At 45.4% G+C, this 27,336-nt stretch overlaps 1 protein-coding gene across 4 annotated transcripts in view; it reads left to right on the top strand.

The window, feature by feature from the left end:
• SCUBE3 (signal peptide, CUB domain and EGF like domain containing 3) overlaps positions 1-27,336 on the top strand; it is a 158,288-nt gene that overhangs the window by 71,952 nt on the left and 59,000 nt on the right. For 3 of the 4 annotated variants that reach the window (XM_068269407.1, XM_068269406.1, XM_068269409.1), the window contains one exon: positions 4,530-4,577. The exons of the other annotated variant lie outside the window; for it this stretch is intronic. In XM_068269407.1, coding sequence (XP_068125508.1) covers positions 4,530-4,577 — 48 coding nt within the window. The remainder of the gene's footprint in view (positions 1-4,529; positions 4,578-27,336) is intronic. 4 annotated transcript variants of the gene reach the window in all.

Below are 27,336 nucleotides of genomic sequence, written 5' to 3'. Positions count from 1 at the left end.
CCCCGGTCCGCCATGTCTCCCTGCCCTGCAGCGATTGTGAACGTCCGTTCACTTTCGCTGCCTAATGGAGGGTGACAACCATTATCCTCCAGCCCTCCTACACTTCCTGGCACTAACCCCACCCCCCGACCAATCCCACTAAACTTCCCCTAGCCCAACCCCTCCTAGCCAACTTAACCCTGTACGGGTTTGCTTGGAACCCGCAGTGGTCATGGTGCTGCTGTGAGGAGATACAGCGCACCTCTGGATGTTAACAATATGTCTGCGTCCATGAAAGTAGGAAGTAGACAAAATGCAGATTTATTGCAGGATTTGTATCAGCTGTAACAAATAAATATTTTCCTTTAAAGGTTATTATGCTGTCTCACATCTATTAGAGCTGAGATGAAGTTCTGAGTTCAGGTCCGCTTTAAGCTGTGCTTAAAGGATACCCGAAGTGACATGTGACATGACGAGATAGACATGTGTATGAACAGTGCCTAGCACACAAATAACTATGCTGTGTTCCTTTTTCTCTTTCTCTGCCTGAAATAATTAAATATCAGGTATGTAAGTGGCTGACTCAGTCCTGACTCAGACAGCAAGTGAGTACAATGTGACCCTCACTGATAAGAAATTCCGACAATAAAACACTTTCCTTGCAGAAAATGGCTTCTGAGAGCAAGAAAGAGATAAAAAGGGGAAAGTCTTATCAGTGAGGGTCACACTGTAGTCACTTCCTGTCTGAGTCAGGACTGAGTCAGCCACTTACATACCTGATATTTAACTCTTTCAGGCAGAGAAAGAAAAAAGGAACACAGCATAGTTATTAGTGTGCTAGGCACTGTACATACCCATGTCTATCTCATCATGTCACATGTCACCTCGGGTATCCTTTAAACTAATAGTAAACTAGCTATAGTGTGTACTGATTCTTAAGATCTTCTGCTTGTAAGCACTCTTTCCTCTCCCTAGTTGTAATTTGGCTCATCCTAAATCGTAATATGCCTACACAGAAGTTAGTAAAATAATTACTTTTAGAGTTTTGGCCCATGATTTTGACTTTGTAACATAAACAATAATGTGTTCTCCTGTTTCAAAACAAAGTTAAAGGGAACCTGATGTAGGAGGCATATGGTGGCTGCAATATGTATTTCCTTTTAAACAATACCAGGTGCCTGGCAGTCCTGCTGATCTCTTTGTCTGTGGTAGTATCTGACTCAAACACCTGAAACAAGCATGTGGATAATCAAGTCAGACTTCAGTAAGAGCACCTGATCTATTAGAGACAGAGGATCAGCAGGACAGCCAGGTACTTTGCATTGTTTAACCCTTTCACTGCCAAGCACTTACTAGGTACGTTGTGGCTGGTAAGTGCTTTAACTGCCAGCAACATACCTAATACATTATTTGGCAGTTTTACCCGCAGGAAGCAGCGGGTAGGGTGGCCAACATCATTCCTTCCTCCACGTGGGCCCCCCTCCTTTGCCTTTCTGTATGCCTGGAGCAGCGGTCGGAGTGTAATTACTCAACCGACCGCTGTCTCCATGCCCGTGTCCCACGCCGGTAGCCGTGTCCTCTCTACTTTATTTATGACGCATCATTACTACGTGTCATACAAAGATCAGGAGAGGAGAGAGGAGCTTGCTGCCGGAGGGGATGCCGCATGGCGACAGCGATCGGGTGAGTAATTACACATGCACCACTGCTCCAGTAATTCAGGGGGGCCACCCATGTGAAGGAAGGATGATGTCAGCCCCCTCCCCGCAGTGGCAGCTATACCTGCTACCTATACTGGGGGCTCCTATACCTACTACCTATTCTGGGCCAACTATACCTGCTACCTATACTGAGGACACCTATACCTCCTTCCTATATTGGGGCACTTATACCTGCTACCTTTACTGGGGCACCTTTTCCTGGCTACCTATACTGGGTGCACCTATATCTGGCTACATGTACTAATGGTACCTATACTGACTGCACCTATACCTGGCTACCTGTATTGGCGGCACCTATACCTGGCTATCTATACTGGCAGCGCCTATACCTGGCTAGCTGTACTGGATGCATCTATTCCTGGCTACCTATACGGGGAAACCTATATCTGGCTACCTGTACTGCCGGCAGCTATTCCATGCTGCTTATACTGGGGAAATCTATATCTGGCTACCTGTACTGGCAGCACCTATTCCAGGACAGTAAAGTGGGATACCAATTGGGTTCGGCAGGATCAGGGCTTTTACATACAGTAATATTTTTGTCAGTAAATGTAATTTTGTCAGTAAAATTCTTCTTTGAAAAAAAAACACAACAGAACAATATTTTATTTTTTTATTTCAGTTTTTTCTTTTACATATTTCAGTCAAAAATGTTGTTATATCTCCAGAAAAAGTACAACATTTTGTTTCAGTGTTCAAGCCCAATTTATTACAGATAAAAAACCCAATATATAATATGTCCTATTTCATCTAGGTTTTCTTGTAAAAAGAAAACCTAATGAGTGCAAAGTGTCTGAAAACTGCTTGGCAGTAGATGTTTGCGTTTAGGACAAATCGGCTGGCAGGGTAGGGGTTAAAAGGAAATAAATATGTCTGCCTCCAGATTTCTTTCCCTTCAGGTGTGCTTTAAACATTAACAGTACACTACGTTATTGATCAGAATCTCCTTTTAAGCTATTTTAAGTACACTGTCACAAATAAGTTAAAATGTATGTAAAGATACTTATAATTTAAAGTTTACAGTTTGTTTTCTTTTTGTGGCCTTTTGTGGTTTTAAAATGTGTGGTTTAAATCTCTAATGGGCACAGGAAGTCTATACCCTGCTTTTTGCCTTTTGAGATGTAAGTTTTTTTTCTTTCTTGCTCATTTTTACAGTGTTTGTTTGCAAGTTAAACTGATTGCTGTGAAAAACATGTAGAAATATTATCTTCACATGAAGCCCAGGGTTACATGCCTATCTCCCTTAGTAGGAGAGCTGTACCAGACTAATTGATGACTGGTGCCCAGTATTACTGTCACCATTATTACATGGCAAGATATGGTGATAGCTGACCATTGGGAGCAGCTTATTGCAAGAAGAAGCAATTACATGGTACAACTCAGGCTTAGGTCTCACTCCATAAACAGTTTCAGGCCTCTTGCACACTATATGTGATTCTGATTTTTTTATACAATCCGATTTTTTATTCTGATTAAAAAACGTATCAGTTTGCAGTGCTTTTTTTAATCGGAATAAAAAATCGGATTGTATAAAAAATTGTAATCGCATGTAGTGTGCAAGAGGCCTCATACAGGTTCACTTTAAAGTAAGATATTTTGTCCCTATACTAAACCAGCATTTGACAGATCTCTAGCTAAGGCCCAGTGCACACCAAAACCTCTAGCAGATCCGCCAATTGCTAGAGATTTTTGAAGCAGATTTCAGAGCGATTCTAGGCATGTTTAGAGAGGTGTTCTAAACATGCCTATATTGGAGTGTTCTTGTGTAGCAGATTACAAATATTGTTACAATAAAGCTGTTACTGAACAGCTTCTGTAACAAAAAGCCTGGAAAACTGCTCTGATCTAACGTTTTTCAGAGCAGTTTTCCACTTTCCTATACTTTAACATTGAGGCAGAAACGCCTCAGAAATCTAAAAAAAATGCTGCAGCCCCCGAGTTTGCGTTTGTGGAAAAAACAAACCGCTCTGGTGTGCACCATCCCATTAACTTTCATTAGCCAAGCGTTTTTCCCCCTGCAAGCGTTTTAAAAAACGCACCAGCCCTAAGATCATACATTTCCTCAACACTTTGAAAGCAACCCAGAATGAAAAACACTGCACTCCCCTCAGATACATCTAGAATGCACTTTGTAGAGTGTTATTATAAATTGGAACCTCCTTATACCTATGCACAATAAATACTAGGTTTTTGGGTTTGTTTGTTTTTTTTTACCTTTTGCAATTTAAAAAAAAAAAAATGTACCCGGGGCTTCTGCCAGCCCCCTGCAGCCTCACTGTGCCTACGCAGTCTTTGTACAATCCTCCAGTCCCCCCGCCGCCACTCAGTTTCTCTAACGCAAGTCCAGGGCCACTGCACCTGTGTGGCCCTGGCCGTGTGCGTCCTCAACGTCCGCGTTCCTCTCGTCTGGAGCGTCCAACGCAGGTGAGGACATGCGCGGCCAGGGCCGCACAGGCGCAGTGGCCGTCGACTTGCTTGTTGTCGGTAAGGAAACTTAGCCGCAGCGGTGGAACGGAGGATCATTCAGAGACGCCGCTGGCACATGGAGACTGCAGGGGGCTGGCAGAAGCCCCAGGTGAGTGAATTTTTTTTACATTACAGGTTTCCTTTAAGTCAATCCTTATAAAAGGTCTAAATAATAGATATTACAAACATTTCATCATCCATTTTCTTTCACCCAACAACCACCAAAGCACTCCAAATCCAAAAGTGTGCATGTGGATTAATACTGTGTCTGAATAGCACAACGTAAAGTATTTAAAGATAGAATTTTTTATTTAAATAGTCTAATTAGACTAACTTACTGATCGATCACTCTCTTGTAAACAGGGGAGAGACGCTCCGATCAGACTCCTAGTGTCCCGATCTTAGCCAATGGTAAATATTCAGTCTGCTTTAAGTTTTTCTTCTTATACTCTTGTATATATATATATATATATATATAATATATATATGTAAGCTTGCATGCTTATTTGTTTAACGATTTAGTAACTGTTGATGAACTGTTGCATGCCAATATAAATAGAGTCCTTTGATTCCTTACTGTAGTTGTAACTTTTGTTAGCAAGGCTTATTCAATAAAAAGGGCAAAGTGCAGTTCCTATAGCAAGCAATCATAATAAAACTGTTATTTATCTTAATATTAGCATGACTTAATCTTATTGGTGGCTGTTAGTTACTGCACTTTACATCTCACCATCGCCTTGTACATTCTTATTGTTTTTTCTCAATAGATTTAATCTACCTTAGACAAGGCTTATCATATTTTACAAAATATGTGGCAAACGAGTCACCTAGAGGCTGAGGCTCTGATACAATTACAAGTGAAAACATCTGTTTCATGTCAGTCTCCTATGAGCCTATGGAGAACAAAAGTTAATTCAATTTTCAAATAAAAGCATCCTATTCCTACTCTAACTCACTTGACATGTTAAACTAATTGAATATTAAATAGGAAATTTTAAATGAATTATTGTACGGGAGGGTAGGAGGTACTTATAACATGGCTTTCAAATCGGTAGACGAATCGTGCCTATAAGAAGGATTCCCCAGACAGGCGCCCGAATCTGGGGAATCCTTCTTATAGGCACGATATACGACCTGATGAAGCGGTTTGAACCGCGAAACGCATTGTCATTTTAAAGTGCTCCAATAAAAATTATTTTTTCTACAAATCTTATGGAGTGACTACTTATTAAGGTAGGATCATTCCATATCTTTAAATTAATAACATAACAATACTGGTACTTCCACCATTACAGTGTACATCGATACCAACTCTTGTCCATTAACTTAGCTGTAGTTTACCTATAGAATTCGTCTATCGATTTGAAAGTCATATTATAAGTACCCCTTAGGGCGCCTCCTACCCTATTGTATACCTCCCCTGGGACCAGGGGATACCACCTTGGCAGGTGGCATCTTTTTGAAGGAGCTGCGACCATCGATACTACCTCACAAGGTCGAGTGGGGGCGGTACCTTCCCACATGCGATATTGATTGGTTGCCTCATGCGCAACCCTGCTTTGTGAGTATATGCGATCATTTCTTACTAACAAACGTAACTGCTCGTGAGATACTACACCAGATTGGGCTCCTGGTGTCAACCCGTCCCTTTCTCTATTCCTCCAGCACATACTTAGATGAATTATTGGGCAATTTCAATACTTTTCAGCACCATGCATCCCTTATCACCTTAGTGCTTGCTTCACTGTTATTTTTTTATTATTAGTCTTTTTTTTACATTTATTTTATAGAAGCTGAAAAAAAATCAGGATTTCCCTCCTCCTCCTCCATAGGCTTCTTGTAACTCCTTCTCCCAATGCTGGGGTCTCCCAGATTCCACCAAACATCCCTTCAACATGTGTGGGTTGGTTACCTTCACCTTCTGGAGCACAAGGTGAGGATGAGCCCTTTGTCCTTGACATGGACAGGTAGACTTAACATGGTGGGGGGAACTTCTTTCCCCCCCCCCCCCTCTTACAGCGTTCTCCCATGTCATTGATTATGCGGGCTGATACTGTTTAGGTGGCAGGACCCCACACTGGCCAGCTCAGTCATTCCTCAGTAGAATAGATTGGAAGATGATGAGATGCATAGGCCATACTATGGCGACCTTCAGACCTCAGATCAATTAAAAGGAGGCCAACACTCATTTTAGTATACAGATGCAGTTTTTATTTTTCAGTTATTAGATACAGTACTTACAGTATGTAAGTACTATAAAACAATTTAGATGTTATGTCGCCCACATAGCAATTAGGCAGCATATTGCTCCAATAGTAATTTGGCAGCATATACTGTATCCCAAATAATTATCAGGTAGTATAATACTCCACATAACAATTAGGCAGCATATACCCCCATATAACAATTAGGCCGCATATACACCACATAATAATTAGGTAGCATATTCCCACATAACCATTAGGCTGCATATACACCACATAACAATTAGGCAGCATATACCCCACATAACAATTAGGCAGCATATACCCCACATAACAATTAGGCAGCATATACACCATATAACAATTAGGCAGCATATACCCCACATAACAATTAGGCAGCATATACCCCACATAACAATTAGGCAGCATATACCCCACATAACAATTAGGCAGCATATACACCATATAACAATTAGGCAGCATATACCCCACATAACAATTAGACAGCATATACACCATATAACAATTAGGCAGCATATACCCCACATAACAATTAGGCAGCATATACACCACATAATGATTAGGTAGCATATTCCCACATAACCATTAGGCTGCATGTTCCTGACATAGAAAGTAGGCAGCATATCAATTGCAATATAGAAACTGGGCAGTATATGCACCACATATCAATTGGGCAGCATATCTCCCACATGAGAGATAAGATGTATATCACCTTAACCGCTTCAGGTCCATATGCTTACACCCCCCTAGTGACCAGGCTATTTTTTTTACAATTTAGGCCACTGCAGCTTTAAAGAGACACTGTAACATCAAAAAGTTCCCCTGGGGGGTACTCACCTGGGGAGGGGGAAACCTCAGGGTCCCAATGAGGCTTCCCACGCCGTCCTCTGTCCCACGGGGGTCTCACTGCAGCCCTCCGAACAGCGGCCCAACAGATCCGACAGCCTGTTCAATATTTACCTTTCCCGGCTCCAGCGGGGGAGCTGTGGCGGCTTTCGGCTCCGAAGTAGACGGGAAATACCCGATCTCAGTCGGGTCCGCTCTACTACGCAGACGCCGGAGACTTGCGCCTGCGCAGTAGAGCAGACCCGACGGCGATCGGGTATTTCCGCCTATTCAGGAGCCGAGAGCCGCCAAAGCGCCTGCGCAGGAGCCGGGATGGTAAATATTTACATCGCCGCTGTTCGGAGGGCTGCAGCGAGACCCCCGAGGGACGGAGGACGGCATGGAAAGCCTCATTGGAACCCTGAGGCTTCCCCCTCCCCAGGTGAGTACCCCCAGGGGAACTTTTTGATGTTACAGGTTCTCTTTAAGGCCTCGCTGCAGGGCCGTACAACTCAGCACACAAGTGATTCCCCCCCCCCCCCTTTTCTGCCCACCAACAGAGCTTTCTGTTGGTGGGCTCTGATCCCTTCTGCCTTGTTAATTTATTTTTTTTATTTATTTTATTTTATTATTTTTTTACAAATATTGCCATTTTTATATTTATTTTTTTAAACCCCTCCCTCCCCCAGCCAGCCAATCACAGCGATCGACTCTCATAGACATCAGCCTATGAGAGCAGATCGCTCTCTGAGCCTCCCAGAGGGACAGCCGAATATCACGGCTGTCCCCAATACAGCGCTGCCTTAGATCACAGCGCTGTACATTGTAAATGCACGGCGGGAGACTGATGATGCAGCGGAGCTCCGTCATTCAAGCGGAGATGCGTGCGCACCGGCGCGTGCGATCTTCTGCAAAACCCCGCCCCAGGACTTGACGCTGCGTTCATGCCAATCGGAGTTACGCTGTGGGCAGGGGGTTAAAGGACAACCGAGGAGACATGATGAGATAGACATGTGTATGTACAGTGCCAAGCACACTAATAACTAGGCTGTGTTCCTTTTTTTCTTTCTCTGCCTGAAAGAGTTAAAAATCAGGTATGCAAGTGACAGTTTCTGTCTGGGTCGAGACCGGTCGGACTGGTTTAGACTTGTATAACCCTCATTAGTAATTACAGCCATAAAATACTTTCCTGTCAGTAAATTGCTTCTGAGAGCAGGAAATAGATAAAAAGGGTCAATAATTAATAGAATTGAGCTCTAGCATACTTCAAGTAAGGAGTCATTGAGCAGAGACAATGAAACAGTAAAAGCTTAAAAACTAGTTTAAATATAAAATAGAATTGTGGGATATCTAAAAAAGTCATTTTTTAGGGGAAGGAGGATGGATACAATTGTTTTTCTCATCAGTTTATTTTCACCTCGGATGTCCATTAACAAAAATTAACAATACACAGAGACACATGGAGCCCAAATGGTGTAGTATTAAAGAGATTCTGAAGTCTCCCAAAATTACACTTTTTATTTAACAATTCTCTTAAAGGGAACCATAGATGAAGATCAAAAAGATTTTATACATACCTGGGGCTTCCTCCAGCCCCAAACGCTCTGATCGATCCCATGCTACCGTCCTCCGCTGCCCGCAGCTATGAGAACCAGGACCCCGCTCTGCCATTAGTCGGAGCCAGTCTAAGCATAAGAGAAGTGCGCTGTTTGCTATCTCTCCAGCAGCCGATGGAGAGATACGTAGAGGGCGCACTTCTCCTGCGTAGCTGGCTCCGATGACGTCAGTGACGGGACCCGGTTCTCGTAGATGCAGGCAGCGGAGGACGGCGGCGTGGGATCGATCAGTGCGTATGGGGCTGGAGGAAGCCCCAGGTATGTATATCATCTTTTTCATGTCCCCATCTCTGGTTCCCTTTAAGCAGTATAACCCAAGCTAAAACGCCGCATCCTCGCAGCAGATCGCTGTATTGAACCCTCCAAATACCAGGGCAAAAATCCACGACTTTCTTGGTCGTGAATTTTTCTGTCCGGGGAGGCAGAGCTTTGAGCTGCAGCTCTGCCTCCATGCACTTCAATCTGTGCGTATCTCTGCCTCTCCCCACCCCTCTCAGTGAAAGAAGACTGAGAGGGGCGGGGAGAGGTGGCGATCAGCTGGGATTGACGTGCATGGAGGCAGAGCCGCAGACCAAAGCTCTGCCTTTATCAGGAAGTGCTCCCCGATTTCAGCCCCGGGGATTTGGGGGGTATAAGACCCTCGTTCTGCCGCTGCAATTTTGGGAGTCTTCAGAGTCTCTTTGACACTGAGTTGGTGATTCGAAAGATGTAAAGTGATAAGATAAGGTTGCTTTTAAGGGAAACCAACCATATAAGCATGTGGAGAAAATCCATCTCCCCTCACATAGCCAAGGTTTCTTGTGGGTCTTGGTCGCACTTATGAAAGAAACGTAGGTTATGGGACAGGTTTGGTGGCCCAAAATGGAGCCCTAGCCCTTCTAGGGAGGGGGTTTACGATGTAAAGTGGGAAAGAGGCGCCTAAAGTGGATAAAGCTGTTTAAAATCCATAAAATTGTAAAAAAGAGAGGTGGCTTGCTTCAAGGTGACATACGGTAATCACATACTCTGAAATGTCGAGGGATATAATGAAAGGGGAAAGAGGCGTGGATAAAATTGTTTAAAACCAATACAATTGTAAAAGAGAGAGATGGCTTAGCTCAAGGATGACACAACAGATAATCTGAAGAAAGCTTTTAATGACACTTGTGATAACGCATTTCGCAGGACTAAACCCCCGCTTCCTCAGACCAATATTCTGTGCAGATTGAATAATGAGCCATGTTTTGAGCACCTCTTGGCTCATTTTGTAATTGGCACAAAATTTTAGCCTGAGGAAGCAGCGATTAGTCCTGCAAAACGCATCACCACAAGTGTCATTAAAAGCTTTTTTTCAGATTATCTTTTGTGTCATCCTTGAGCTAAGCCATCCCTCTCTCTTTTACAACCGTATTGGTTTTAAACAATTGTATCCACTCCTCTTTCCCCCCTTTGCATTATATCCCTCCCCATAACAATGAACATATAGGCAGCATCCTTTACAGAAATGAAGCAGTATGTCTGCTACATAATGGTTTAGCAATATACTGGATAAGATAATACAGGTAAAACTCCAAAAATTAGAATATCGTGCGAAAATTCATTTATGTCAGTAATTCAACTTAGAAGGTTAAACTAATATATGAAATGGACTCATACATGCAAAGCAAGATATTTGAAGCCTTTATTTGTTATAATTTTAATGATTAGGGCTTACAGGTTATGAAAACCCAGAAATCAAAAAGTCAGAAAGTTAGAATATTGTGAAAAGGTTCAATATTCTAGGTTCAAAGTGCCCGACTCTAATCAGCTAACTGATTCCAAACAACTGCAAAGGCTTCCTGAGCCTGTAAAAGGAATCTGAAGTGAAAATAAACTTATGATATAATGAATTGTATGTGTAGTACAGCTAAGAAATAGAACATTAGTAGCACAGATATGAGTCTAATATTGTTTACAGTACAGGAAGAGTTTAAAAAAAACTCAGTTATTATCTATACAAAAGAGCTTATCTGAGCTCTCCGACCAAGCTTGGTTGGCGACAGTGCTGTTTTCTGAAGCACTTATCGCAACCTGTCTCTCACTGTTTCTTGTTTGTTAAAGTTTTACTGCAGAGCTAATGACCCTTTGAACTTTCCTGCTCTGTTTCATAGTTTAAAATACAGAGTATAGTTTGTAAACTGCAAATATTAGAGAATGATGCAATGTCATGAAAAAAGAGTTATAGAACTGAAAATAAATATATGAGACTCTTTTCTTTGTTACTAATATTCTATTAATTATGTGTACTACATATACAATTCATTATTTCATAAGGTTTTTTATTTTTTTCCGCTTCAGTGTCACTTTAAATGGTCTCTCAGTCTGGTTCAGAAATGCTGACATATATTAACTTTTTCATGATATTCCAATATTTCGAGTTTCACCTGTATATTGTGCTTTGGATGATGTTAGTGCTATATAAAAACAAACACAAAACAAAAAGGCAGGATATCCCTTACATGCCGATTTGACTGAGTCTATAAGTGGCTGGATGGTGATGGTTTTGACTGAGTCACTGAGTGGCTGGAGGTGTAATGGTTAAGGGCTCTGCCTCTGACACGGGAGACCAGGGTTCGAATCTCGGCTCTGCCTGTTCAGTAAGCCAGCACCTATTCAGTAGGAGACCTTGGGCAAGTCTCCCTAACACTGCTACTGCCTATAGAGCGCACCCTAGTGGCTGCTGCTCTGGCGCTTTGAGTCTGCCAGGAGAAAAGCGCGATATAAATGTTATTTGTCTTGTCTTTGTCTATAAAGAAGCCATCAGGAAAGTGCATTTGTGTCAGTGGTTAGGAACTTCCACCCTTCATGCTAGAGTTTGCTGGTGGCCAGACATCACTTCCCCTTCTGCTACTTACATTAATGGCATAAGGGAAGAAGAGAACTCACAGGCTCCACTGACCATTGCATAAATCCTCTGCTGCTTGCTGCACACGTTCTTCCAGCCTCCTAGTATATTCTGTTGCTGCTGTGTATCTGAAACACAGCCGCATTGCTGCATAAGAGCCTTTCCGCCAAGCCAAACTACAGAGACCAAGGAAGATTGTGTCAATGCACTGCAATATTTCCCTGGCCCCAGGCTTCCGAAATGGAGGTGGGGCTATGTCAAGGCCTAGCTGAGGCAGAAGCGAGAGAGGCTCAGGGCGCAGTGTAGGAGGGGGCGCACAACTCACTTAGCTATCATTCCCCTAAAGCAGGGGTCTCAAACTCAATTTACCTGGGGGCCGCAGGAGGCAAAGTCAGGATGAGGCTGGGCCGCATAAGGGATTTCACGTGTCCCCGCTGCAAAACGAGGGCTGCAGAGCCCCCAAATCGCCCGGGGGGCAATCCGCCGGCATTTCCTGGAAGGGGCAGAGCTTTCAGCTTCAGCTCTGCCCCTCCTGACGTCAATCGCGGCGGATCGCCGCCTCTGCCCGCCCCTCTCACTCTTCCATCACAGAGAGGGGCGGGGAGAGGCAGCGATCCATGTGGCGATTGACGTCAGGAGGGGCAGAGCTAAATCTGGAAGCTCTGCCCCTCAGCGCAGTCGTGAATGTTTGCCCGGGGGATTTGGGGGCTTAGCAGCCCTTGTTTATCAGCGGGGATGCGGCGGATTACTTTGGAGCACTGAAGCGAACTATAAGGTAAAATAGGCAAAAATAGTTTGATTTCGTGTCTATTTTGCTTTTGCCAGCGGGGGCCACAAAATATTGTATCGAGGGCCGCAAATGGCCCGTGGGCCGCGAGTTTGAGACTCCTGCCCTAAAGTGTTTGAAGCAAAGAGAAATAAGAAAAGGGTATACACAGCAGTGACTGCAAGCCAGATAACTAGAGATGAAGGAGTTTGAGGGGTTGGGGACCCTGGGGCACTTCTTAGTCTAATAGCAATAAGTGTGTGATGGCTGGGGTGGGAGGGATGGAGGGGCGCACTTTGGTGTCTCAGCCTTGGGTGCTGGAGGACCTTGTCCCAGCTCTGGGCTATGTGATGTCATGGAAGTGGAATAATTACTTATAGATAACAACAGGGGCGTTGCTAGCCCCAAAGATCAGTGGCACATGCCCCGGATCTATTCTGGAGTGCCCTGGATGTCCTCAGGCATAGTCAGCTGTGTTGACTCAATGGTGGGCTGCTGGGAGCTGAGGTGCATTAATTAGAGGTATACTGGGTGCGTGGTGCCTCTATGAGGGCATACAGGGAGCTGTGGTTCTTCTATGGGGCATGCTGGAAGTTGTGGTGCCTGAATGTGAGGTCTGTGGGAGCATGGGAGAGAGTCCAATAGAAGGCCAGGAGATGCACTGGCGGAACTGCCTGATAACCTGGCAGCAGGTCAGCCCACCCAGCAGGAAGCCAGAGCAGCCAGCACAGAAGCCAGGTAACTCTGCCTAGTTATATTTAAGAGACACTGCCTACTTATGTGATATGTTGCATTTAAAAAAACAAATTGTATCAATGGAGAGGGGAGCTTCATCCAACGTTTTGCTCGGCAGGCCTACTTAGACCGCTGTTAAGTTCATGTACCGTAAATTTAGCTCCACCATTAACCACACCCACATTCTGGTGAGTGGCCACTCCCATTTTCCAGCTGGAGTGCCCAAAAGTGCCCCGGATATCTTCAGATCCTAGCAACACCCCTGGATAACAATAATTGGGAGAAAAATGTTTGTATATTCTTAATGGTGTTTCCACTACACCAATTAGAAGTTCTTCAGTAAATACAAGGATATGTAATCACAAAAATAATTTTGATTGTCCAGAAACTCTTAGAGGACATTTGAGAAAATAATTCAACCAAAAATGAGAAAAAAACTGTATAACTCCTGAGTGGAATAATTACTTATAACAATAATTGGGAGAAAAATGTTTCTGGACAATACAAATCGTTTTTGTGATTACATATCCTTGTATTTAAAGAGGAGCTGTTAGGTATAAGGTCTCAGAGAAAAAAACACATATATCAGTAGCTAAATATTGGCTGTACTTACATTACATATGCATTTCACTGTCCACGTTTGGATTTCACAGAATTTTTATATAGTATTTGCAGAGAATGATGCTCCTGACAGCTCATGGCAGGTTCCATGTTTGTCTGTCTCCTATGAAGCCAATTGTGTCGTCATGTCCTCCCTGCTTCCTGATGATTCGACTCACAAAAAAGATCCTAATGGTTTATGATCCAGACAACACTACTGTGCAGTGAATATTAATTAGCCATGTGGCTAGGAACAATAGCAGACTCATGCAGTATACTCTAATGGAACATATGCCGTGATTTTTCAGTGCTGTGAGCTGGGCTGAGTTACAAGCTGCTGTAACTTGAGCCTGTAACTTCTCACTAGCAGCGAGGGGAGGACCCAAGGTGGGATGAAGCAGCCCCAGAATGCTTTGCAGTATGTTTTGCCACCTCTCGTACTTTTAAGAGCTTGGGAATAACAGCCTTGCTGTTCAGCACACATCAAAAGTAAGAGAGATTTTTAACTTCAGTATTGCCTTTTTGGCTTCCTTCTAAACTGTTTAACACAGGAGAATAGAGGTTTAAATTAGCTTTTGCAGCCTGACAGTTACTCTTTAATGTGATCCACGGAACTGCATATAACAACGCCACTGCATGAAATAGAAAAAGCCTTTAAAGTTTTGTGTATATGTATTATTGAGATGGCACAATACCATTCCAGCCTACCGTATATGTCCCTGTGTTAATAAGGCATTGAAAGCAAAAACATAGCCAAAACCGGACAAACAGCCAGTTATGGCAGCTTACATTGGGGCACAAGGGGTCAAAAGGCTTTGGAGAGGGGAGTTATGCTAAAAAAAATAAATAAAATAAAATATATGTTATAAGTGTAACGATCATCTGCTCATATTTGTTACGTGAAACAAAAATACTGGGACAATGAAAGACGTCCAAGTGAGTTCTTTCTCTCATGGGCAGACAAGCTAATGTTCCTCATGCACTTGTTAATTTTTTTAATTGAATCATGCAAATTATCATGTTTTAATTACTGGTTAACCTTAATGCTGGTGATTATTGTAATTGAATCAGGCCCTTTGCTTATTGCAGGTGGAATTTATCTCAGCGACAGATAAATTGTATGCGCTTCCTCTCTTCAGGAAACTTGACTGACTTCAGTATATGTTCTGTTTTTGTGGTTACTTTTTAACTAATTATGTGCCTCAGAGGAATTTACAGTCTTTCCACTTCCTTCTTACTGGTCAAGCAGTTTTGTTAACCTCTCTTCCCTTTTCTAAGAGAAAACCCCAGATGCTTACCAAAGTGCCACCACTCCCTCTCCCTTCCCACCAAGGCAAGAATTGCAGCCAGTGTTTGGTTTCTGTTGCCCTTACCCTTAGAAAGAAGTGCAGTTAGTATCTGCCTGCCACCCCCCCTCCCCCCCCCCCCCCCCCCCCCCCACACACGCACACCTTAAAAAGATGTGGCCAGATTCAGTGTTCCGTCCTCCCTCTTGATCTTAATATGCAGAGAAGCCTCAGTGGAGCAGAATTACCTGTCCTATCACTGTTACCTCTCCTCTTCAGCACTTAAGCCTATCCCAATGTGACCCTCCGCAGGCTCCAAATACCACATGACTTGCATCATACACTGGGACAGTGTAGTGCCGAAGAGTAGAGGACAAGACAAGACAAATAACATTTATATCGCGCTTTTCTCCTGGTGGACTCAAAGCGCCAGAGCTGCAGCCACAAGGACGCGCTCTATAAGCAGTAGCAGTGTTAGGGAGACTTGCCTAAGGTCTCCTACTGAATAGGTGCTGGCTTACTGAACAGGCAGAGCCGAGATTCGAACCCAGGTCTCCTGTGTCAGAGGCAGAGCCCTTAACCATTACACCATCCAGGACCAGGTAATTGTGCTCCACTAAGGCCACTCTGCATATTTAGATATTGCCAACACTGCTGCCTAGATTTTGCCATCTGAATCAAACGGTAGGAAGCATTTACCAGTCCTGATTAATGTTGTTGGAGAGAAAATATTACATTCCACAGTTTTCAGGTCTGTAACAAGCTTCCTTCTGTGACATAAGCTGGCCTTAAACATACAAATAACTATTTATATGGTGCCATCATCAATACAGATAATAGTAGGGGCAATAGATGCATACATAGTTCATGTAGTGACGGATTAGACACTTGCACACTGAGGTGTATTTTAAGGTTTCAAAGCTCAGAGCTGGTGGGCAAGATGTGTAAGACGGGGTGAAACTCATGAGGAGTGTTTAGATGTGGGAGTGAGAAGAACCGATTAATATCGAGAAAAGGAAGGTTTCATGAGATGAAAAGTTTTGTGTGGGATGGGATTTGGAAATGAATGAGGAAATTACATTATAGTTAGTGCGCCACTTGACACCCATCTTGGAAAGGAAGATCGATTACACCACTTTCCAAAGCTTGCCTCAGTGGTGTCATTTCCTTGAGTTAAGCCATATTTCCTCCTCTACTGTCTACCACTGTTTAATCACAGAAACAAGTAAGTAGATTTTAGTAACCTTAGAACACATGTTCATGGATCAAACAGCTAAGAGACATTCCACCAGACTTGCATAATTTGTACTGTACAGGTCTGAATCCATCCATGTGTTGAAGCCTGGGCAGCATTGTAGCCACTGTAAACAGAGTACTTTGAATCCATTAGCTGCTTTTAAAATGGACCCAAGGTGAACTTTTAATCATTGCATAATTGTGTTCCTTTCCTATTGTTTATATGGCATTCCTCAAGCCAAATACTTTTTTGTTTTTGTTTTAATACTCTAGTTCCCTATAAACTAAACAAGCCACGCCCGCAGGTTTTCAGAGAGCCAAGGCACTTTCAGACAGTAGCAAGAGCTCATGTGAGCTCAGTCTGGGCAGGAGGAGGGGGAGGTATTACTAGCCAGAGATTTCAGAGGCAGAGAGGAGGGAGAAGGTGGGGGGATTAGATTTTTTTGATCAAGATGCAGATAAGCCTGCCTATGTGTAATCTTTACAAACAACATGGCTGCTGTCATTGTATCACAGGAAGAAATGATCATATTATATTAAAGCTGTTTGCAGCTAGATTTGCTATGTAAACTATCTAAACTTTACATAAGATATATAGACAAGTTACTTGTTATAGTTAGTTTTTCATCTCGGATCCGCTTTAACTGATGTGAAGTAAGTTGACACAAACTTTATAGATATTACATTCAAGTAAATCAGAGAAAAGCCTCCAATTAAAACTTATTGGTGAATTCCATGTTAAAAAGAACCCGAGGTGGGTTTGAAGAATATTATCTGCATACAGAGGCTGGATCTGCCTATACAGCCCAGCCTCTGTTGCTATCCCAAACCTCCCTAAGGTCCCCCTGCACTCTGCAATCCCTCATAAATCACAGCCACGCTGCTGACAAACAGCTTGTCAGAGCTGGCTGTGTTTATCTCTATAGTGTCAGTCTGCTGCTCTCCCCGCCTCCTGCAGAACTCCAGTCCCCGCCTGCATCCCTTCCCTCCCTGCTGATTGGAGGAAAGGGACGGGGGCAGGGACCGGAGCTATGCAGGAGGCGGGGGAGCAGCTGAGACTGACACTACAGATGTAAACACAGCCTCACAGCACGGCTGTGATTTATGAGGGATTGCAGAGTGCAGGGGGACCTTAGTGGGGTTTGGGATAGCAACAGAGGCTGGGCTGTATAGGCAGATCCAGCCACTGTATGCAGATAACATTCTTTAAACACACCTCGGGTTCTCTTTAAGTAGCTGTAAGTAAATGTGTCAGTTAGCATAAACAAAGGAGAGAAAAAAAACAATTATTGGAAAGGCTTGCCAATTTGGTTGTATATAAAACCCCACTTTTGTTTTTTTAGCAAATAGGAGAACTATACCTTGTGCTTGACACACAAGCCCTTCCACCTTTAGCATGGAAACAGAAGTCAGAAGTCCAGAACAAATTCAGATCAGTTTAAAAATAATAAATCAACAAAAGTTTCCAGTTTTGTTGTAAGTTGTTTAATAGGTTCATTCAGTTTAGCTGCAACAGATTCTTCCTTAAAGAGGAACTGTCACGAAAATCTTAAAATTTAAAACACGTACAAATAAGAAGTTCATTTTCCCAGAGTAAAATGAGCCATAAATGACATTTCCCCTATGTTGCTGTCACTTACAGTAAGTAGTAGAAATTACCGACAGGTTTTGGGCTAGTCCATCTCTTCATGGGGGATTCTCAGCATGGTCTTTATTCTTTATAAAGACATTCCCTGAAAATGATTAATACAAAGATGCTGGCCAGCCTCCCTGCTCACTGTACACTATTTTGGCAGTTGGACGGAGCAACTGCTATTTACTACGTGCTTTTACAACTAAAGAAAACCCTGAGAATCCCCCTAAGAGAAGATGAAGATGGACTAGTCCAAAATCTGTCGGTAATTTCAGATTTCTACTACTTACTGTAAGTGACAGCAACATAGGAGAAAAGTAATTCATGGCTCATTTTACTCTGGGAGAAACGTACTTCTTATTTGTATGTGTCTTAAATGTTAAGAATTTCGTGACAGTTCCTCTTTAAGGCACTTCCCGACAACCTATGATAGTCATGTCTAGGAGACCTCATGGAGAAGCATGTGATTTGTTTGATCAGCTGATAGATTTGCACAGCTTTGATTTTCTGTGATCACAATCTGCTTTAGCCAGTGGCATATCTGGGTAACATAGGGCCTATGGCAAACACTAAAATTGCGTGCACACTCCCCCTTCCACCGGTCAGTGTCTCCCCTGTAAAAACAGCATCCTTTTTTAGGTACATTTGTTATCATTGTCTGTGTTTTTTGGTACAGGATACTTCCAAAGTTACTTTTTTTCAAAATGATCTACTCTTATCCCTTATTCTTATTGTTAGGATTATTATTCTGTGTACTCTAATCTAACACTAATCGTCCCCAGGGCCGGCCCGCTCATGAGGCGGGGTGAAACTTTTGCCTCAGGCGGCAAATTTCCAGGGGCGGCACCCGCCCGTCCGTGGGTGCGGGGAGCTGGCCCGCCGAGCTGGAGGGGTAGCTGGCAGGACGGGGGTATTGGGCCAGCGGCGGGGAGGGGGGTCGGACCCCCCCCTCCCTCGCCTGGGTCCCCCGTCCTCCGCTCCCCTCCAGCCTAAATAGAAGCAGCCGTATGTGTAAGAGGCACGGGCGGGGAGACACTCACCTCCTCCTCGCTCCAGCGTGCGTTCCACTGACATCACTTCCTGCAGGACGCTGCAGGAAGTGACGTCAGTGGAGCGCACGCTGGGAAGAGGTGAGTGTCCTCCCCGCCCATGCCTCTTACACATACGGCTGCTTCTATTTAGGCTGGAGGGGAGCGGAGGACGGGGGACCCAGGCGAGGGAGGGGGGGGTCCGACCCCCCTCCCCGCCGCTGGCCCAATACCCCCGTCCTGCCAGCTACCCCTCCAGCTCGGCGGCCCCCCAGAGCGCCCCCCCCCCCCCCCCCCCCGAGGGGGGGGAGGGGCGGCGGTGACAATTTTTTTAAAATTTGCCTCAGGCGGCAAAAAGTCTAGGGCCTGCCCTGATCGTCCCCCATTTTAACCTTTTTTACTAACTAACATCCCACTCCGATCCTAACCCCTCTCCTTGAGTCCTGACACTCTCCTATCCTAACACTAACCTCCCCCTTCTTTACTCTAAACACTAACCTTTCCCCTTGCCATTACAGCTAATTAGTTTGAGCACTGGATATGGATTAAGACCATACAGGGCCCCAGGATGACCCTGTTAGTTAAAAGGGTGTTCAGGCAAGTTGGACTATCTCAGTACAACAAGCAATGGGAGACCACAATTCAGTCCTGCCATAGAGACAGTTTAGCTTTTATCGGCAGGCCGCACTACTATTGTAAGACAATACCAGAATTAAGCAGCTGGGTTACCCAAATACCTGAGTTTAATATGCCCCCAGATACAAAAATTGAATAGCCATGGTACCCTAGATATTAGAATTAAGTAGCCATGTGCCTCAAAATTAAGTAAATAGTCACATGCTTCCATATAAAATAATCAAGTGGTGACATGTCTCCAGATAATTCATCAAGTAGTCACATGCACCCTAATAAAAATGTTAAGTAGTCTCAATTGTCCAAATAAATTAGTTAAGTAGTCAAACACCTCCAGATAAAATAATTAAGTTGCCAGGAACCTCACGATAAACAAATTAAACAGCCAGATGCACCAAAAAATATTAAAGTAGACAAGTGGGTCCTATATACATAAATTAAGTAACCATGTTCCCCAGATAACAGATTACATGAACTTTGACCATCTGAGTCAATAATTATTATCAAATAGGATGAAAATCTGTGCCACAACAAGCATGCACGATTGATTAGACTGATTTTAGGCCAAAATTAGTCAAATGTAGCGCTCAGACATGCTGGGAAATCTCAGGCCGACATGACGCTGAAATGACCTGCTTTGGAAATAATATACCTGTTTATAAAAATATATAAAATTCCTGTAGATGTGAGGCTATTATACACAGCTGATGTGTGTTTGGATTTGCACCATGATGTGTGTGTTTGTGTCACAAGTAGTGTTGGGCGAACAGTGTTCGCCACTGTTCGGGTTCTGCAGAACATCACCCTGTTCGGGTGATGTTCGAGTTCGGCCGAACACCTGACGGTGCTCGGCCAAGAGCGCATGGCCGAATGTTCCCCGAACATTCGGCTAGCGCTGTGATTGGCCGAACGGGTCACGTGGTTCGGGCCCGAACGCGCTCTGATTGGCCGAACGGTCACGTGGTTCGGGTAAATAAATACCCGAACCACGTCATATCTCCGCCATTTCTCTGTGGGTTTAGCTTTGGGTAGGCAGGCAGGGTAGTTCGCTCTCCAGCCACGCTAGCCAGGGTCCCCCCCAGTCATTGTGTGTCGCTGCTGGGAACAGTAGTACACCGCTCGCTCAGCCACACTATATATATAGCATTGTTTACTGCCACTGTGTACCTCGCTCAGCCACGCTATATATAGCATTGTGTTTTCTGACACTCTGTGTACACGGCTTAGCCTGGCTATATAGCATTGTGTGTACTGCCACTGTGCACCTCGCTCAGCCACGCTATATATAGCATTGTGTTTTCTGACACTCTGTGTACACGGCTTAGCCTGACTATATAGCATTGTGTGTACTGCCACTGTGCACCTCGCTCAGCCACGCTATATATAGCATTGTGTTTTCTGACACTCTGTGTACACGGCTTAGCCTGACTATATAGCATTGTGTGTACTGCCACTGTGCACCTCGCTCAGCCACGCTATATATAGCATTGTGTTTACTGCCACTCTGTGTACACTGCTCAGCCAGACTATATACCATTGTTTACTGACACTCTGTGTACACCGCTCAGCCAGACTATATACCATTGTTTACTGACACTCTGTGTACACGGCTCAGCCTGACTATATAGCATTGTGTGTACTGCCACTGTGCACCTCGCTCAGCCGCGCTATATATAGCATTGTGTTTTCTGACACTCTGTGTACACGGCTTAGCCTGACTATATAGCATTGTGTGTACTGCCACTGTGCACCTCGCTCAGCCACGCTATATATAGCATTGTGTTTACTGCCACTCTGTGTACACCGCTCAGCCAGACTATATACCATTGTTTACTGACACTCTGTGTACACCGCTCAGCCAGACTATATACCATTGTTTACTGACACTCTGTGTACACGGCTCAGCCTGACAATATAGCATTGTGTGTACTGCCACTGTGTACCTCGCTCAGCCACGCTATATATAGCATTGTTTACTGACACTCTGTGTACACGGCTCAGCCAGACTATATAGCATTGTGTGTACTGCCACTCTGTGTACACGGCTCAGCCAGACTATATATCATTGTGTGTACTGCCACTCTGTGTACACCGCTCAGCCCGACTATATAGCATTGTGTGTACTGCCACTCTGTGTACACCGCTCAGCCAGGCTATATAGCATTGTGTGTACTGCCACTCTGTGTACACCGCTCAGCCAGACTATATAGCATTGTGTGTACTGCCACTCTGTGTACACCGCTCAGCCAGACTATATAGCATTGTGTGTACTGCCACTCTGTGTACACCGCTCAGCCAGACTATATAGCATTGTGTTTACTTCCACTCTGTGTCTGCTGGGCCTGGGAACAGTAGTACACCACTCACCCGCCACTGTATAGCATTGTGCTCTGTGTCGCTGCTGGGAATAGTGGTACACCGCTCACCCGCCACTGTATAGCATTGTGCTCTGTGTCGCTGCTGGGAATAGTGGTACTGTATAGCATTTCTGTACTGCCACTGTACTGCTGCCAGGCAGCGTGTACTGTAAGGATAAGTGAAATGAGGAAGAAATCCGGTGAAAGAGGAAGGGGCAAGGGAAGAGGTGTTTCCGCTGACGGTTCACGTACAGGCCACAGGGGAGCACCCAAGAAAACCCACTCAATACCGCCCATGTTGTCCAGGACAACAACCCTCACAAATCCAAAAGAACAGGACCAGATAATTACTTGGATGACCTCTCAAGCGTCCAGCAGTGGGTTAAGCAGCACCAGCACATTACGCACGAGGTCCGAGTCCTCAGCCAGTTACAAGGAGCCAGTGGGCACAAAGCTGACACAACCGGCAGCGACACCACGCACACAACTGCCAGATAACCAGTCCGATGAATTACCTCAGGACACAATGGGGTATTCGCAGGAGCTATTCCCAGCCCAACAAACTTCCACCTTTCAAAGGTCAATGGAGGAACAGCCAGAAATGTTGTGCCCGGATTCACAACCATTAACTGTGGGAAATGCACCGCGCACTGAAATACAAGGCGAGTCCGAGGAGGACTCGGAAACCCAAATCCCAGAGCAAGTTGGGCAGGAGGGGTTGCAATTGCAGGAGGTCGGCCGACAAGATCTGGAAGACGACGTTGGAGTGAGCTGCGCAGAGGTTGTTCTGGGGAGCTCTACTCCACGGCGGCGGCCCCCCACAATGACATATGACGAGTTTGAGGAGATGGAAGAGGAGGGTATGGACAATGTGGACATAGACCCAGATTTTGTTTGTGAACGAGAACATCGCCGTCGTAGCAGCAGCACAGATGAGTCTGTTGAAGAACCCACTGCTGCACGAGTTCGCCTTGTGCCACAAGGTAGGCGGCGCGCAATTTCAGGCACCACAAGCGTGGAAGTTCAAGTGAGAGGCAAAAGAGGAGCAAACAGAAATCGCCAGCAAGGAGGCAGGTGCTCCAAAGTCTGGGCTTTCTTTTAAGACTGCACTGAGGATGTTACTATGGCGATTTGCAAGGTGTGCAAGACCCGCCTGAGCAGGGGGAAAAGTATTAACAACCTCTCCACCACCAGCATGAGCCGCCACATGCTATCCAAACATCCCACTCTGTGGGCAAACGCGGCAGGACAGGGTACCAGCGACACTGCCTCCCTTGGGTTCACCAGACTCACCACCAGACCCGCCTCAGCAGCAGCAGTAGCCCAGCCATTGCGTGGTTCACAACATTCACAAACATCAGACGACGCTGACACTGTCACTTTCCGGAGTAGTGCTCTTGAGGTCTCCCAGTGTTCATCAAATACAACAACCAACAGCCCTTCCGTGTGCAGCGCTACGGTTCAGTTGTCTGTGTCGGAGATGTTTGAGCGCAAGAGGAAATTGCCAGCAAATGACCCCCGGGCCGTGGCAGTAACAGCCAGCATAGCCAAGCTTCTCGACTGCGAAATGCTGCCATATCGAGTGGTGGAGACAAACAGCTTCAAGGGCATGATGTCAGTGGCCATCCCACGTTACGTGGTTCCCAGCCGCTACCACTTTGCGCGCTCTGCAGTGCCTGAGTTGCATGAGCACGTGGTCAGCAAAATAACCCGAAGCTTGAAGAATGCCGTTGCCTGCAAGGTTCACCTCACCACTGACACTTGGACGAGTGCGTTCGGACAGGGTCGATACATCTCCCTTACCGCGCACTGGGTGAACCTTGTGGAGCCTGGCAGCGATTCCTCACCTGTTACGGCGCGGGTGTTGCCCACGCCGCAAACAGCTGCACCGCCGTCCCTCCCACTGGATAACAACAGCAGCACCTACCTCTCTGACTCCTTCTCCTCCAACGCATCTCAAAGCTGTACCTCATCCGGAAACGCTAACCCAGCAGCAGTAGGATCGTGGAAGCAGTGCAGCACAGCTGTTGGCATGCGTCAGCAAGCGTTGCTGAAGCTGATCTGCCTTGGGGATAAGCAGCACACAGGGGAGGAAATTTGGAAGGGAATAAAGGAACAGACGGATTTGTGGCTGGCACCGCTGGACCTGAAACCGGGCATGGTTGTGTGTGATAATGGGAGTAATCTCATTCGCGCTTTAAGGTTGGCTAAGCTGACACACATCCCTTGCCTGGCGCACGTGATGAACCTAGTAGTTCAGCGGTTCCTGAGGACATACCCAGGCGTGGCCGATCTTCTGTTGAAGGTGCGTCGAGTGGCCAAACATTGTAGAAATTCCAGTACTGCTTCGGGGGCACTCGCCAAGATGCAGGAGCGCTTCAATCTCCCCCACCATCGCTTGCTGGGTGATGTCCCTACGCGCTGGAATTCTACGCTGCACATGCTAGCACGCTTTTGTGAGCAGAAGAGTGCAGTGGTCCAGTACATGACGGCGCAGTACTGAGGCGCATCCGGACAGCTGCCAAGCTTCTGTGGATCCGATTGGGCCAACATGTTGGACCTCTGCCAAGTCCTCCAAAATTTTGAGCAATCCACGTTGCTTGTGAGCAGTGACAACTCTTCAGTCAGCATTACCATACCACTGCTGTGTTTACTGAAGAGGTCAATGTTGAAAATCAAGGAAACAGCTGTCATGATGCAACTGGGGGAATCTGAAGGAGAAAACGATCAGCGTGATGGTACCAACATCAGGCCATCCACCTCAGGGAACGCTGGCCCCAGCAGCTATGACGAAGAAGAGGAGGAGGAACAGCTGGAGTTGGAGCAGGAATTTCATGCCACCACTGACGAGGGCCAGAGCGGTGCACGTTGGACTTCCACAATTCAGCGCGAATGGTCAGCAGAAGCAGACCAGGAGGAAGGTGACGACTATGATGCATCACAACAACTATCACAACGCTCACAAGAGGATGATGAGGATTCTGGTAGGACTCTGGCACACATGGCTCAATTCATGCTAGACTGCATTGAACGCGACCCACGCATTGTGCGCATTCTGGACAACACCAATTACTGGGTTTATACCCTTCTGGATCCACGGTACAAACACAATGTTCCAAAACTGCTTGAAGAAAGAGTCAGACAGGTCAAAATGGAAGAATACCAGCAGGCCCTTGTGGAGACTTTAGAGAGGAGATTGACATCCTCCCCCTCCTCTAGCCAGTTGTACGCCGACAGACTGACTTCCGCAAACCCAGGACGACCAGGAGGGCAGCAAACAACGCAAGCCGCAGCTAGTGCCCAAAAGGGAATGGTATCGGCAGTGTCCTTGGAGTGGGAAAATTTTCTGACACCCATGCAGCAGCAGCCCACTGAACAGCAAGCGTGCAGATCCACCTCCAACACCGATCGCCTGGAGAAGATGGTCAAGGACTACATGTCAGATGACGTAGCTGTGTCGAACAATCCATCTGCACCCTTCAACTATTGGGTATCGAAGCTAGACACCTGGCACGAACTGGCAATGTACGCAATAGAGGCGCTGGCTTGCCCGGCAGCCAGCGTTACGTCGGAACGCTGTTTCAGTGCTGCCGGAGGCATCGTCACAGATCGGCGTATCCGCCTCTCCACAGAAAATGCAGACCGTCTGACTCAAATTAAAATGAATCAATCCTGGATTGGAAATGACTACGCAACACTCCAGGACCCCAACCAAGTAACATGACCAATGAACATCTGGGATGGTGTAGCGTTTCCGGTCCCTGTTTATTGAACCTCTCATCTGTATTACATTTATGACTGCATGGCGGCAAAAAGCATTGCTGCTATATCCGCACGCTTTTTGTCCTCATGCAAGGCCTGGGTTGTTGTGTCTCAAAAAGCATGGCCTTCTCCTCCTGCGCCTCCTCCTGTTCCATCACGTCTGCTGCTGCTGGGTTAGCGTTGCCGCGTGGTCCCTGTTTATTGAACCACTTATCTTTATTACATTTATGACTGCATGGCGGTACAAAGCATGCTATCCGCACGCTTCTTGTCCTCATGCAAGGCCTGGGTTGTTGTGTCTCACAAAGCGTGGCCTTCTCCTCCTGCACCTCCTCCTGTTCCATCACGTCTGCTGCTGCTGGGTTAGCGTTGCCGCGTGGTCCCTGTTTATTGAACCACTTATCTTTATTACATTTATGACTGCATGGCGGTACAAAGCATGCTATCCGCACGCTTCTTGTCCTCATGCAAGGCCTGGGTTGTTGTGTCTCACAAAGCGTGGCCTTCTCCTCCTGCGCCACCCTCCTCCTGTTCCATCACGTGTGCTGCTGCTGGGTTAGCGTTACCGGTCCCTTTTCCTGGAACCTCTTATATGTATTACATTTATGACTGCATGCCGACAAAAAGCATGTTACCTGTGCAAAGAAAACAGACATTTCCCGCATTTAAAAGACAGTTTTCCCTTTGAAACTTTAAAATCGATTTTCTCAAAAACTATAAGCTCTTTTTGCTAAAAAAATTTTCCTCTTGTACCCACTCCCAAGGTGCACATACCCTGTAAATTTGGGGTATGTAGCATGTAAGGAGGCTTTACAAAGCACAAAAGTTCGGGTCCCCATTGACTTCCATTATGTTCGGAGTTCGGGTCGAACACCCGAACATCGCGGCCATGTTCGGCCTGTTCAGCCCGAACCCGAACATCTAGATGTTCGCCCAACACTAGTCACAAGTAGTTCTGCAAGTTTAGCATGCAGGGATGTGCTGAGGGATATCATGCTAAGATTTCTTACCCCATGAACAACTGTGATCCCTCAGCTGCCAGGCTGGACAGTAACCCCATAAAGCTCTCTGCAGAGTGATTTATCCAACATCCTCCTCAGCATGTTTCCCTCTCTGATCAGGTGCCTTCAGAGTCGTTGCACTTTCTCTCACCTGGAACTCCCCCTAGTGGCGCCTCCTCTCATCTCTCCCCTGGAAAGAAGGAGCAGCTTTGCCTGCATATATCCATTATAGGGAAACACACCAGGCAGCTACAGCAGCATAACACGGGGGCAGGCAATGAGCAATGAAACAACATGTAAAATAGTTTTATTATGATTAATACCACTTGCAAGTGGAGTTAATTCTAATAAAGCAGTGTTTTTATGAAACAGACATTAGTGTCTTATATCTGGAGGTGAGTCCACCACTGCCTACTTTTTAAACTATTTTGAGTGTATTTTATTCATGATGATGCCTCTGTTTTACCAATTGTTTCATATACTGTACTCTAAATACTGTAAAAACACTAGTTTTCGAAACAAAAACAACAAAAAGTTAATTTGTAAAGATGGCATCCAGGTCCCTTTTAGCAGCACTACTGACCGAAGAAGAGCTGAGCATTTG

The sequence above is a fragment of the Hyperolius riggenbachi genome, chromosome 2, assembly GCF_040937935.1.
Source record: "Hyperolius riggenbachi isolate aHypRig1 chromosome 2, aHypRig1.pri, whole genome shotgun sequence".
Taxonomy (NCBI): Eukaryota; Metazoa; Chordata; class Amphibia; order Anura; family Hyperoliidae; genus Hyperolius; species Hyperolius riggenbachi.
This window is presented reverse-complemented; position numbering and strand designations above follow the sequence as displayed.